The sequence below is a fragment of the Solea solea genome, chromosome 16 (genome assembly GCF_958295425.1).
Source record: "Solea solea chromosome 16, fSolSol10.1, whole genome shotgun sequence".
Taxonomy (NCBI): Eukaryota; Metazoa; Chordata; class Actinopteri; order Pleuronectiformes; family Soleidae; genus Solea; species Solea solea.
In genome coordinates, this window is record NC_081149.1 from 19138166 (window position 1) to 19151801 (window position 13636).

General features: G+C 41.9%; 1 protein-coding gene across 2 annotated transcripts in view; it reads left to right on the forward strand.

Moving 5' to 3' along the window:
- The window catches only part of grin2aa (glutamate receptor, ionotropic, N-methyl D-aspartate 2A, a), a 121558-nt gene extending 109302 nt beyond the window's left edge, over positions 1–12256 (forward strand). For both annotated transcript variants that reach the window (XM_058653091.1, XM_058653090.1), the window contains 4 exons: positions 2201–2290; positions 4352–4449; positions 7343–7581; positions 9255–12256. In XM_058653091.1, coding sequence (XP_058509074.1) covers positions 2201–2290; positions 4352–4449; positions 7343–7581; positions 9255–11231 — 2404 coding nt within the window. In that variant the 3' untranslated portion in view covers positions 11232–12256. The remainder of the gene's footprint in view (positions 1–2200; positions 2291–4351; positions 4450–7342; positions 7582–9254) is intronic.
- Positions 12257–13636: the final 1380 nt, after the last annotated feature.

Consider the following 13636-nt stretch of genomic DNA (forward strand, 5'->3'; position numbering starts at 1 on the left):
GTAAACTAATACTTGATGTGAGAAACCACACACTTACAAAATAAAACATATGTGTATCTGTGCACATACACAGATGCCTGAAGGTGTGAGCAGTATACACCTTCCCTCACTGTTCACTCACTGTTCACTCACTGATAATTCTGATCTGTGGTATTAGCAGATGAGCAGCTGTATGAGGCTCAATGGCTGCATTAGCTCTCATCACACATTAATGCTGACAGGCTTTACACGCAAAATCTGTTACAGCTACGGGAACCCAAACCATGCACGGGGGAGTAGATGAATGACAAAACAGCTTAATGATATTAAACATATCTATAGAGAATATGTTGCCATGTGCCAACAAGCTGTAGTGATGAAACCAACTGAAAAACAAGCCTTTTCATTCGCGGTTGCTGTGTTGACACAGTGAACATTGCGTTGCAAAGGGCAGTGGCAAAGAAAGGCAGAAAAAAAGTTGTTCATACTATCTAACATCTAACATCTATACACTGGTCAAACAAATGCAAATGTATACACACTTGAAAAAGTTATTCCGTGAACCATATGGCACTCAACAAATTAAAAATGTCATCATCATATAAATGTGGATACATTTAACAGAGGATTTATTGCTGTTGTGATAACTTTCAGAATTGTAAAGTCTGTCTTGGCATCTCCTGAGCATTCAGCCTGAACTCTTTGCATTTCACTTTCTTTGAGTTGATGTCACCACATCAATGAAGCCTCTGAAGGTTTTATGACACACTATTGTCATCAGTTAGTTGTCAGCCTTGCCTGTTTTAACAAAAACTGGATTCTAGTCATAAAATGTCAAGTCTGGTGACTCCATAAAAGTGTCTTTTGTTCACATAGAAATGTAAACGATGTAATATTTGTCAAAGAACTGAATTGGTTAAGTCATATTTGAAAAACGTTTAGTTCTGTTAAAATGTTCTATTTGGGACTGTGATGTTATTTGCATAGTAGTCAAAGTGAGTTTAGTTTATTCATACTCAAACCAACAGTAACAACTCAATAAACGTGGAATTCACATTTAAAAATAGGCCTATCCATTATTCTGTATATAGAAATAAAAAAATATGGTCATGCACACTGTGCAACACGTTTTTGCTCACATTTACATAAATGGCTGTATAATACATGCTGACCAAAAAGCCATAAAACCACTAAATGACACAAAAACACACACAAACAATTAATTTAACCACCTTTAGGGGTGTTACATAAGATTGGGGGTCAGACTAAATGGTCATTCACTTGAGTTAAAGTTGACATTCAAATGTATAGAAGGAAAAAGTGGCAACAGAAATATGTGTTGCTACTTTCTGTTCACCCATTTAAAGGTGTGACACAACAGTGATCGCTGAATCCCTCTCCAAGCCATTAACGCTACAGTATGGCTGTCCGGCATCTACAAATGTGCACACACTAAATCCATGCTCACAGCACTGGAGCACAGACACATTTGCACACACACACGCAGAAGTATACACGCACACACATACACATGCCTGGTTCATCCAAAGTTTGGACGTACAGTTTGTGTGTGGATGGAGCCAGTGCTGGGTTAAGCTAATTACACAGCTAAACTATCGGCTATGAGCCTCCGTTAGAGGGTTGGATCTGACATTCTGCAAATGCCAGCCAGTCTCTGCACTATTAGCAGGACTGTGTGTGTGTGTGTGTGTGTGCATGCACGCACGCACGCACACACACAAACTCTGAGTGAATGAGAGTGCGGCGCTTAGTGACGGCATCAGTTACATTGAAAATGTCAGTCTGAGTCTGGGATCTTTTACGTAACACTTTGCAACCTGCTTATTTGTGTGTGTGTGTGTGTGTGTGTGTGGACTGAGGCGCAGACTGAGAGAGAGAGAGAGAGAGTCAATGTTTGCGTCCGTCTGAAGTTTGTTTAGGTCGTGCCTCCAAGGTCCTATGATCAGTGAAGCGTGCTGTGTTGAACCATAGCCACTCCCCACTGTGCTCTCAGAGTTTGGGTGCACATGGGTCGCAGTTCTACTAGAGATGATTTAACACAATTAATCCGCAAACACGAGTATCTGAAACACGTTTTTTTTCCGGCCTACTCACGTGCGTCTCCTGGCATCACTCTGTGAAACCCCTATGCTTTGTGTTCATCCCCTCACTCTGTGTTTTCCTCTCTTGCTCTTCTGTTGTTTCTCCTCCTCTTTCTCAGTAAACTGGACGCCTTCATCTACGATGCTGCAGTGTTAAATTACATGGCCGGCAGAGATGAGGGGTGTAAGCTGGTGACCATTGGCAGTGGGTAAGCTTTAATTCCTTGAAAGTACCCTTTTGGTGTGGATTGTCTATAAAGCAACATGTATTCCTGGGCCACTGTTCATGTTAATATATACAGGAATAGCTTTTATTAGCTATTATAGATAAGCAGTTTATTTAAATGGGTTTTATGCTGTCATACATACATGAAATGAAGAAAATATTACTATTTTATGAAACTTCTTTGTCATAAAGTTACTGTACCTGAACAGAAACAGTCCCACTTTGGTATTTATGCAGCATAAACATCTTGTTTCCTATTGATACAACATGTCGATGAATGCTGGTAAGATGGTTTGTTATCTGTGCAGCTTTTGTGCTAAAACTATGCTAACCAGCTGCTAATATTTCCATTACAATAAGATGTGATACGATACCATTATCATCCCCATAGGGAAATTTATTTTGGGCTCAGGGGTGCTGCGTACATCACTAACCAATGAATACAATCTATTAACTGATAGTTATTGATATCTATTCTCTTCAAGATAGCTGCTAAATGTAAGACTGTTCTCTCAAGTGGTGTACAACAGGGTGTTACTGTGATTTGAATTAAGATTTTTTTGTGTTTATTTATTTTACTGGCTAACTAAATGTATGTCAATAGAGGAGGAGGAAAGACATATCATATGGGACTCCATCTCACGCCCGATGCAAAGTTTCCAGCCGACACAGTTGTCATTTTAATTCCACACGCCCACATCATGTAGGTAGCAAATGCACTTGAGCTTATCAGTGTGCCCGTGGGTGTGTTGGTCTTAAAATAAGGTGCAATGTTGGCACATTGTTATCTAGAAGCAGCTGAAAGCCACTGCGCCATTGACCGGCACAACACGGCACGCACTTCAGCTCCTCCTCCTCCTCATCATCACTTAAATGCAGGTTGAATGTCGGTGCAATTCCTTATTCCTATGGAGTTGCTGGTGTGACGGAGGATCAGTAGATGGTGGAGGCAGAAGGTCCACCGGCCAAGGACTACATATTCATCATCACTGTACTTCTGTCTCTTCCTCCCCTGTCGTGTAAACCCGTTATACTGCTGATTCAGCCGAAAATCGAAATACGAACAAGCAAAGTGTCTCAGACATTAGTGCTGACGGCAGAGATGGGTGTAAGTCACACATATGCAAGTCACGAGCAAGTCTCAAGTCTTAACCTTCAAGTCTCAAGCAAGTCATTCTTGCAAGAATGAAGCAAGTGCTGTTGTATGTATAGAATATAAAGATGATTTACCAGATATTCCACATTTAAATGTGTTAAAAAGACGTGCTAGAGTTTTATCTGTAACAGAAACACTGTTTATTGCTCATACAATGTAAGGACTGCTTCATGGTCTCATATAACCAAATTGTTAATAAAAAAAACAAAACAACTATAATTAACATCAATAATAGGAAAATAAACAAAACTACAGAGTCTCGAGATTTGCGACTTAAGTCAGACTCGAGTCCCCCACGCTATGTGTTATCTTAAATGTAAAACCACAATTATTTGTATCGCAGCTGCAGATCATGTGACACCTTGCGCTCCTATCTCATCACCATTGACCTCTGGACTGATTTTCCTCTTTCATTTTTTGTATTATGCATTTATCCTCCTCGTGCACCTTCACCTCACACGCGAAGCGGAGCCATCTCGCCATTTAAATAACACCGGGCCAGACACAGGCGCACCTGGCTTTTAAAGGGAATGACAAGAGTAACTCTTGATTGGGTGAATTGATGTTACGCCCAAAACACATCCATGAATAATTCGGACACTGAATACAACCTCTTTGCACCTTGCACCTCACTTTGTGCTGTCTAAATTGCAAAATTGGAGAAGGACACACCCTTATGTACATATTATCCTGCAGGCCGAATACAAGTGGTTTAGTGACCGAATATCTTAACCTTCCGGATATGTCCAGTTCATTGACACGTGTCATTGTGCATGATTATGCATCATCTTGAAGATGTTCTTAATCAGAGTGACACCATATAAAGTTTAAAATACGTGTGTGTGTGTGTGTGTGTGTGTGTGTGTGTGCGCGTGTGCTTGTGGTCAGGTACATCTTTGCCACCACCGGTTATGGCATTGCTCTACAGAAAGGCTCCTACTGGAAACGTCAGGTGGACTTGGCCATCCTGGCCATCATCGGAGATGGTGAGGAACACACTTTCACATTGTTCTCGTATACAAACTCAAAGTTCAAGATGCTAACCATGAAGTCAAAAGGTTACAGTATCCCTTGCCAGTATTGTATTTTCATGCACAGGTACTACACACTCTCTCTCTCATACACACACACACACACACACACACACACAGAGGCACATCCCTACTGCCGGGTCTGCTGACAGCACAAAAGGAAAGCAGTGAAGTATAAATAGCCCTTTGATGTTATTCTGGACACAAAAGCCTGCTCTAAACAGGGGGCAAAGTGTGTAAGTTATTCTAATGTATTCCTCTCCGCAGAGCCAGATCTGTGTATGTGTGTGTGTACTTGTTTTTGTTGCCTCTTTAGGATCTTTTCCGGCATAAACAACGACCTTGTCAGGACAAGTAGTCTTCATGGAGATCAAAATCTGGCCCTAATGAGGCATTTCTGAGGAGTTGGTTAAGTTTGTGGTTAGGATACGTTTGACTAGGTATGGTTAAGGTTAGAAATAATGCTTTTGGGTTAGGCTGCCCCAAATGAATGGAAGTCAATGATGTGTGTGTGTGTGTGTGAATTTGCTTTGCTCTATCTGAATCCACACATTCCTTTATTACAGCAGCGTCAGAAGTTCTTACATAAACAGTTTCCTTGAGGGAGAAAGGAAGGCAGCTCAAGCTCTTTGTGGCAGATTCATTTACATTTTACATCAAAGCCATTTTGCTGATTCAAGTGTTCACAACCACTCACATTAAGTGCACTGAAGTTGATCAAGTGAACATTAGTGTCATAAGAATCTTCTCGAACAGAAACTTATTGGCGCTGCAGAGCATGTAGGCCGCATGCCACCGTATTTCATAACCGAATAATCTTTGACAAAATTCACACTCAATGATTTTAGCCTCGCTTTGGCTTTGTCTCTTGATCATTACCTTATATGAGCTTATTAGCTTATACAAGTACACAGTGCAAGGATGTTAATGTTGTTAAGTTGGATGTAAGGAGGTTAAGTATCACCTCTGCATTACGCTAAGAACGCTATTATTGTATTTGGGAAAACAGGGTCATAAAAAAGAGTAGAAGAGATAGCACGAGAGATTGAGAGAAAAGGAAGAGTAAACAGTGACAGAGGGACAGAGATAAAGTTTGGACGAGAAAGTGATAAAAGAGCGACACGGAGAATACAGGAACAGTGTGAGTGTGTGATAGTGAGAAGATGAGGCAGGAGAGAAGGATGAGGAAAGAAAGTGAGAGAGAAGTCCGGGGAGTGAGAGGAGGGCAGGTCCTTGATAGATGACAGTGACTCTTTGTGGATGCTGCTTGATCAGACAGGCACAATGTGGGTGGGGAGTATGTGGCTTTTCACACACACAGAGGAGACAGGGAGAGGGTGTGTTTGGGGAAGATTGGAGGAAGGAGACAAACAGACAGACAGAAACAAAACAGGCTGTCTGGAAACACCGGTTGGTGCACACATGCCTGAACCAGCGGCAGGTCACATTTTGGTCTTTGAAAGATTAAAAATAAATAAATAAACTGTTTCCATTTTGTTTTTCATGTACATTTAGTAGCTTTAATCAAAAATCTGGTTTTAGTTGTGAAAATCATTAGCTGTTTCAAAGTGCAGATAAGCATTCTGTAGATACTAGGAAGAATTCCATGTTTGGGGCTCATAAAAAGGTAAGAATTTTGTAGTGTTATTACTGCACTGGTATGATTTTAAAATGCTTTATTTTTTTTTCAGTGGTAGGTGCTTCAACAAAAAGCCCTGAGAATGTGGATTAAACTTGAAACTTGTGTTTCTGTGTTACAGCTGACTAGTCACCAGACAATTGCCTGAGCCGTCAGGCCATTGAAAAGAGAGCAAAATTTGAATTTCAGCAATACTCCCCCCTGGAGTTACAGAAAGAGTGCAGACACTTTCTCTCTCCCTCGAGTGCACTCTATTGGGTGGGAAAAAAACAGTCACAATTATCTACTGCTACCTTAGAATGTCATTTATCCTAATTCTTCTGTGTCGACATTCTCAAGCATGTCATCTAAAACAAAGAGACACAATGTCTACATCTATTAATTTCGATTCTATTATTCCAACCGGAGACACATTCTCCTCACTTGTCCTTAAGGGTTAATGATGTCTTAGTGAGTCGGCATCCCAAAGACGTCTCGCTGAACACCACCATGATATTTGTCTTTCACCACGAGCAGCCTTAGTTATCCAGTTCTGAATGGCACAGATTGGATTAGCCACGCACCAAATGTCACAGAAGAAGCCAGAGAGGGAGGGGGATTAGAGAGAAGGGGGCACAGAGTGAGGGATGGGAAAAGATAAGGTCTTTGTTGCTCTCCACATTTCTTCCATTAACAATGAAGAGACGATTTCTTTGCCCCATCAGCCAACACAGAGGGTAGCCCAGAGAAGTTTATTTTAAGCCCACAGCCCATTTCAAATCTGTTAAGTATAGCCTGAGAAGCACACAAAGATTGTATGGCTTACTATGATACGATGACTTAGATCTTACCATGATACTTTATTGGGAAAACTACTGAAATACAAATTGAAACACCATATTCAACTTCCCATATCCAGATGAAGTAATTCTAACTCAGATAATATGAAACACTTACCACCAACATAAGCAAAACAAATAAAACTATTTCACTGAGGCTAAGAATATATTATAGCAGTTTTTACAGGATGTTTTATGAACATGCACACTTACTTAAATACTAATTCCAGCTGTGAATTCCTACCTCCTATATTAATAAGGGAATATACTTGGATATTATGTCTAGGCTAAACTTAATTGATTTCAAACCCCAGAGAGACAATTTAGTAAAGGATTTAAATCTCTCTCTCTCTCTCTTTCTTTCTCTCTCTCTCTCTGTCTCTCCTTTCAGGTGAAATGGAGGAACTAGAAGCCCAGTGGCTGACTGGGATTTGCCACAATGAGAAGAACGAGGTCATGTCCAGTCAGCTGGATGTGGACAACATGGCCGGGGTCTTCTACATGCTGGCCACGGCCATGGGGCTCTCCCTCATCACCTTCGTCTCCGAGCATCTCTTCTACTGGAGACTCAGATACTGTTTCACTGGAGTCTGCACCGGCACGCCAGGTCTTCTGTTCAGCATCAGTCGGGTAAGCACTGGGTTTTAGGCGTGTACCGCGAGCAGCGCTTATGCTGTTTTGTGCTTTGGGAGAACAAACGGCTGCTACAGCCTGCCATAGAAAATTAATATTTAATGGAAACAGGACACACATTTGCAGCAACAATCTTGAAACTGGCCCAGCAGTTACTTCTCAGAAAGCAGGCCATCGAATGTGTTCACACATAAGAGGACGTGTGATTATCTGGATGTGGACTGGTCTCACTGGGTTCACAGTGGTCCTGTTAAAAACACATGCAGAGAAATGGAGCTACTGCTAAAGTAAGAAACTGAGTAAAACCAGGGAAGGGGGGGGGGGGGGCGAATGGGGATAGAAGCAAAAGGGTGATCACAAGGCAACCCTGAATATAGACAAAAATAGCTTTTAATTGCAGCATGATTTTGGGGGGTAAAATCACATCAACCCACACGAAATCAATCTGTTCTCTCATTCTACTAAAAGGTCAGCATTCTTCCTTGTTGTGCATGTGAACCAAAGACATGGATGGACATGCATCCCTGAAAGCACTGCAGTGTCTCTGCATTATTTTTGAGGAAGAGTGTGACTGTTTAACAGAGCAGGATGGTGAAGAGCAAAACAATGAGCATCTTTAATTGCCTTTTCTTGTGTTGATAAGGGCCACAAAATGTGGGCTAAGCCAAAACGCACTTTGGATTCATGAGCATGATTAATGCTGTTTATTTGGGAACAGGGACACAGTTGCAGTGAGGAAAGAATCAGAGTCTTTATCCAAAGACTGTGTGTTCTATTGCATTACTCTCAGACTTTAGAATTCTGAAAGCAATTGCTGTTAAGTTCCTAGCACCTAATTATTGAATTGACGTCATAGTCAAAGTGATGTAACACACAGTGTAACCAGCCTCTTCTATTTTCAGAGCATTGTTAATTCAAGCCACTTAGTGTGACTAAATGCTGCTTCCTATAATACATCTGTGCATCTAGCAAAATAGATGGTTTCAGATTATATAGTTGTACTGTAAAATTGACAAAACTGCTGAAATACTTTTTTCATTGCAGTGCATTACATCACATTTTTCCCAGTGTGTCCCCTTTATAAGATATAGGACACGAGTGGCTCTTGTGGTGAAGATACAGTAGATATGTTTTTGCTGGCAGTGGAGATTGTCTTGGTTGCCTGGTTTGATTATTTTCCTCAGCAACATTTTTTGTGTGGTTTTCACAGGATTAGCACATTAACTAATCTAAGTATTTCCTCAATTCCTCATGTTCTTTCTATGGCATCCTATAAAATCAGTCATGTAGTTGTTTTGTAGTATTGACATTGTAAACTAATTTGACAAAGTAGCAGCCCTTTTCAGAAAAGCCTTCTACAATACAAATTCAAGTTTGTGTTAAGACTGACGATTCAACTTTATGAGTGACTACAAATTTCACTTACAGAAAACATAACACACATAAATATGTATGGCCAGAGTGGACAAATAATGATTATTCTCTTTTTCCTCTCATCATTTCTCTGTAAATTCCTCATTATACTTGATTTTCCGTCTCGTATTCCATTCGTCTTTTTCCACGCCACACCGTTCTCTTCCTCTACTTTTAACCTGTTACATTTCATCTTTATTTGTCTTTCCCACCTTCTTGCCCCCACTCCATTTGCACATCCATATGCCTTCATGCAGGGGATCTGGAGTTGCATCCATGGAGTCCATATTGACATGAAGAAAAAGACAGATCTGGACTTTAGCCCTCAGGACAAAATGCTTAAACTCATTAAGTCAGCCAAACAGATGACCAACATGTCTAACCTGAGTGGCTCCCGGATGAATTCGCCTAAACGTGAGTTCATGCACTCAGCTGGCCCAATGATCATGGACATGATGGCAGAGAAGGGCAACTTCATCTATGCTGACAACCGAAGCTATGCTCCCAAAGATATGATCTATGGGGACACTAGTGACCTGCAGTCTTATCTGGCTAATCGCCATAAAGACCACCTCAACAACTACATCTTCCAGGGTGGTCAGCATCCTCTGACCCTAAATGATGCCAATCCCAACACAGTCGAGGTGGCAGTGAGTGCTGATGCAGTCCAAACTAATGCCAAGCCACCCCGGACCCTGTGGAAGAAGTCAGTTGACACTCTCCGTTCTGTTCCACCTGGCCCCCCTCCAATGCCTGACATGCTGATGCCTGATCCACGGATGTCGATGAAGACACAGCGCTACCTCCCCGAGGAGACGGCCCACTCTGACATCTCTGACTGCTCTAGCAGGGCAGCCTCCTACAAGGACCCAGAAAACAACAAGCACATGAAGCCCAAGGACAACTTAAAAAAAAGACAGGTGACGTCAAAATACCCAAGAGACTGCAGTGAGGTGGAGCTGTCCTACTTAAAGACTAAGCAGGTCAGTGGTGGAACCAACCAAACTGGGAGAGGAGGAGGAGGAGTAGGAGTAGGAGGAGAAAAAATTTATACTATCGACTCAGACCGAGAAATGAGCCTGCACTCAGACCCCGTTCACTACCGTGAGAGCCGCGGTCTTGCTGCAGACGATTTGGATTACCCCGAGATCTACTCTGACCACAGTGACAACTATAGGAAGTGTGAGCAGCCCATCATTCATCTTAACTCCTCACCTTTGCATCACATAGACTCTGATCTTCTGCCAGACCCAGCTTACTCGAAACACTATAGTCTGAAAGAGAAAAACATTTCCTTGTCTCCACATGAAACCATTGATCGCTACAAACAGACTCACTGCCGTTCTTGCTTGTCCAAAGTGACCCCTGGCTACCCATCTGCAGGGCAGTTTACGCCAACTGGATCTGCTTCAGCCTCTGCCACACGTTCACCTTATAATCGGTGTGAAGCATGCCTCCACATGGCCAATCTGTACGACATTAGTGAGGACCAGCTCCTCACAGACCCTTTAGTCAGCCCCACCCTGCACCATCAACAGCAGCAGGAACCAGACGACATGTTTGGTCTGTACTGGCCACAGACGGATGGGCCACATGTTCAAAAGAGAAACCGCTTGAGGCTGAGCCGTCAGCACTCCTTTGATAACATCATGTTAGAAAAGCCTAAAGATGTAGACTTAGGCCGACCAGCGCGTAGTGTCAGCCTCAAAGAGAAGGATCGTTTCCTGGACTCCTCATCTGATTCGCACTATGCGAACCTCTTTGGAATGCGTCCTTACTCTGGCAGACTGTTTGGCACTGGGTCCAAATCAATGTTTAACCACAACTTGGAGGAGAGCAAGAGGAGCAAGTCCCTGTACCCTACCCATGGCTCGGAAAACCCTTTCCTCAGCCACTCGCTCAGGGATGACACCAGCAGCAGACTGGTTCATGGGCGTAGCTCCTCTGATATTTACAAACAGCTGGCAGTTGCTTCGCCTGCAGCGGTCCTTGGGGCGGCCCCCATCAAAACACGCAACGATGCGAACAATCTCCGCTCTTCTGTTAAATCCACCACTTCATACTGCTCACGGGACGGGCGGATAACTAATGACATGTACAATAAAGAGCATGTAATGCCTTACTCAGCCAATAAGACTAGTGCATACCAAGCCCCACGAGGCGTCCTAAACTCAGCCCAGTTCAGCAATAGACGGGTGTATAAAAAAATCCCCAGTCTGGAGTCAGATGTTTAGTTGATAGAAAAATGTGTTTTCTCCTCCTTACTCCTCTCTGGGTTTGTATTATAATTTATCAACTATGTTATCCAGTAAGGGATTCCATAGCCACACGACATTTTTCTTCTTCTCTTCGACACCGTAGCCCAAAAGAACTTGTGCCCACTCTGGTATGACACTACTACTATTCTCATTGCAGATGATATCACCATTTATATCCATTATCTGCCATGTACCAATGAGTTGGATGCATGGCCGACATTCTGCCATGAGGTATGCAGGTGTAAAGCAAAGGGGATTTATTAAACCCTTAGTTTTAGGAAAGAAGTAGGAAGTGGAATAGTCCCAATAGCGGGACCAAGAAGACTTATGTAACAGTAAGGGAGTACTCCTAAGAGAGTTGTTCAGCAAGAAACATTTGATTTGTGATTTAAATTAGGGAGGAAATGGTAGGATAGAAAAGGGAATTTTTACAAGGGGAGAATGTGAAGGAAGAAGGAAGATAACCTCCCGTTCAGCCACTCCTCATTCTTATCTTTTTCCCTTTCCACCACTGTCAAGCAAAGGCTCGCTACATGAGGAAAAGGGGCCTGACAGGGGGACCAGATGGGCATGTTTGATGTTGTGGCCAGACGTGGAGGTGTCCCAGGAGGGCAGGGACGTCACAGTGACCTGGTCCAACAATCTGCTTCTTGTTACTGTGACAAATATGGCCACTGAGACACCTGGCAGTGCAAAGGGAGAGACAGGGCGAAAGGAGATGAGTGGCTTAACAACACTGGGTGGAGCATTCAGTCCTTTTTTGGCAATTTGGTAACGTGCGTATGGTCAGAAATTGCTAAGCCTGTGCAAAGGGATGTGGTAGTAATGAAAAATGGAGAGTAATGTAGGTTCCGTCAATGTTTACAGACTGATAGATGGAAATGGCAGACTGACATGAAAACAGAAAAGCAGAGAAACTCTGTGTTGTTGGTGGGCATTTCATTCGTGACACTGCACATAGAAAAAAATAGCAAAGTATTGCTTTTTATTATATTAAACTATAAGGTTTTTAAGGGATTCTGGCATCTGAATTCCCCCATGTAAGATTTTAGTGTTTGCTTATTTGGTAGCACAATAGCCATTAGTTTGAAAACCTCTCCTCCCACCTTTGCTTTTAAAAAAAAAAAAAAATCATAGCTTTTTAAAAGATACCATAAAATGTAGATTGTTTTGCATGTGCTAATTTTTTTCTGTGTCAGAAGTGAGAAAACACACACACACACACTCTCGGACACATATTTTACATGTTTTTAAAAGGGTCTGTGTCTTGCTAGATATGGTGAATGGATACTTGTACAATCGAAACCCTGATCCTTGACATTTGTGCTTAGTAAAACAGTGTCATGCTGTGGCTCATACTTGAAAAGAGCAAGAGTATGCTGAAGGGAAGAGAGCAAAGAGGAGATAACCAGGGAGAAAATGATAAAATGACAACTGGGTCCACCACCTTATTTAAGTATGGGAAACGATGGGCACTACGTTGTTTTTTGTTTGTTTTTTGTCTTCTGACCTCCCTGCCACTGAGAAACAGGGTATTGACTGTAAACAAAAACAAAACAAAACCAGGATTTGTTCCCTCTTTTCTTCTTTCCTTTCTCAATCAACTGAGTGTTGGACTATGATTGAACCATTTTTATTTATTTGGATTTTTGTAATGTTGAGCTTTGTTTTTGTTGGTTGGTACAGCAGTAGCAGTGCTATAAAGTATCTAACTACTGAATTACCAAGGATTGTGTTAAACGTTGATCAATTATTGTTGATCCACATTCAACCAGGTTCTGGAGGAGGATCAGAACCCTACTTGAGATGGATCCTTGTTTACATACCTTCATACTGTTGTTGGGTGAGATGTGGGATTGGGTGGGTGGGAAAAGACAGATGGATGGAGCTGAGGAGGCTCCACTGTTATACGCTCATTAATCATGGATCCATCTTAGTGTGGATTAAGTCATGTGTGTGCATGGCAGAACTTGGGTAAGCTTGAAGACTTTACCAAAAGATTTGGTTCCTAAACTGATTGTTTATGCATTTGTTTGTTTGGTTGTTTTCATTCTTTTTCACAACACTTGGCAGAAGGGACTTGCACATGCACATACTTCCATGTACACAAGTGTCCACAGAAACATTTTTGTAGCATTATACTGTACAAATTGTACAGTCAAGAGAAAAATTGTATATCCATATTAACTGATTTGCTTGATTGGATTCAAATAGCCAAATTGTATCATATAAAGTACCTCAGGATAATTCTGTGCGTTTTGGGGGGGGGGTGGGGGGGCTTCAAATGTCACAACAGATGATGCGGTGCATATTTTTTTGTAGAAAATAAGTAAGAAAAAGAAAGAAAAACACACAGGATCAAAATTTTGCCCTTTTAGTCT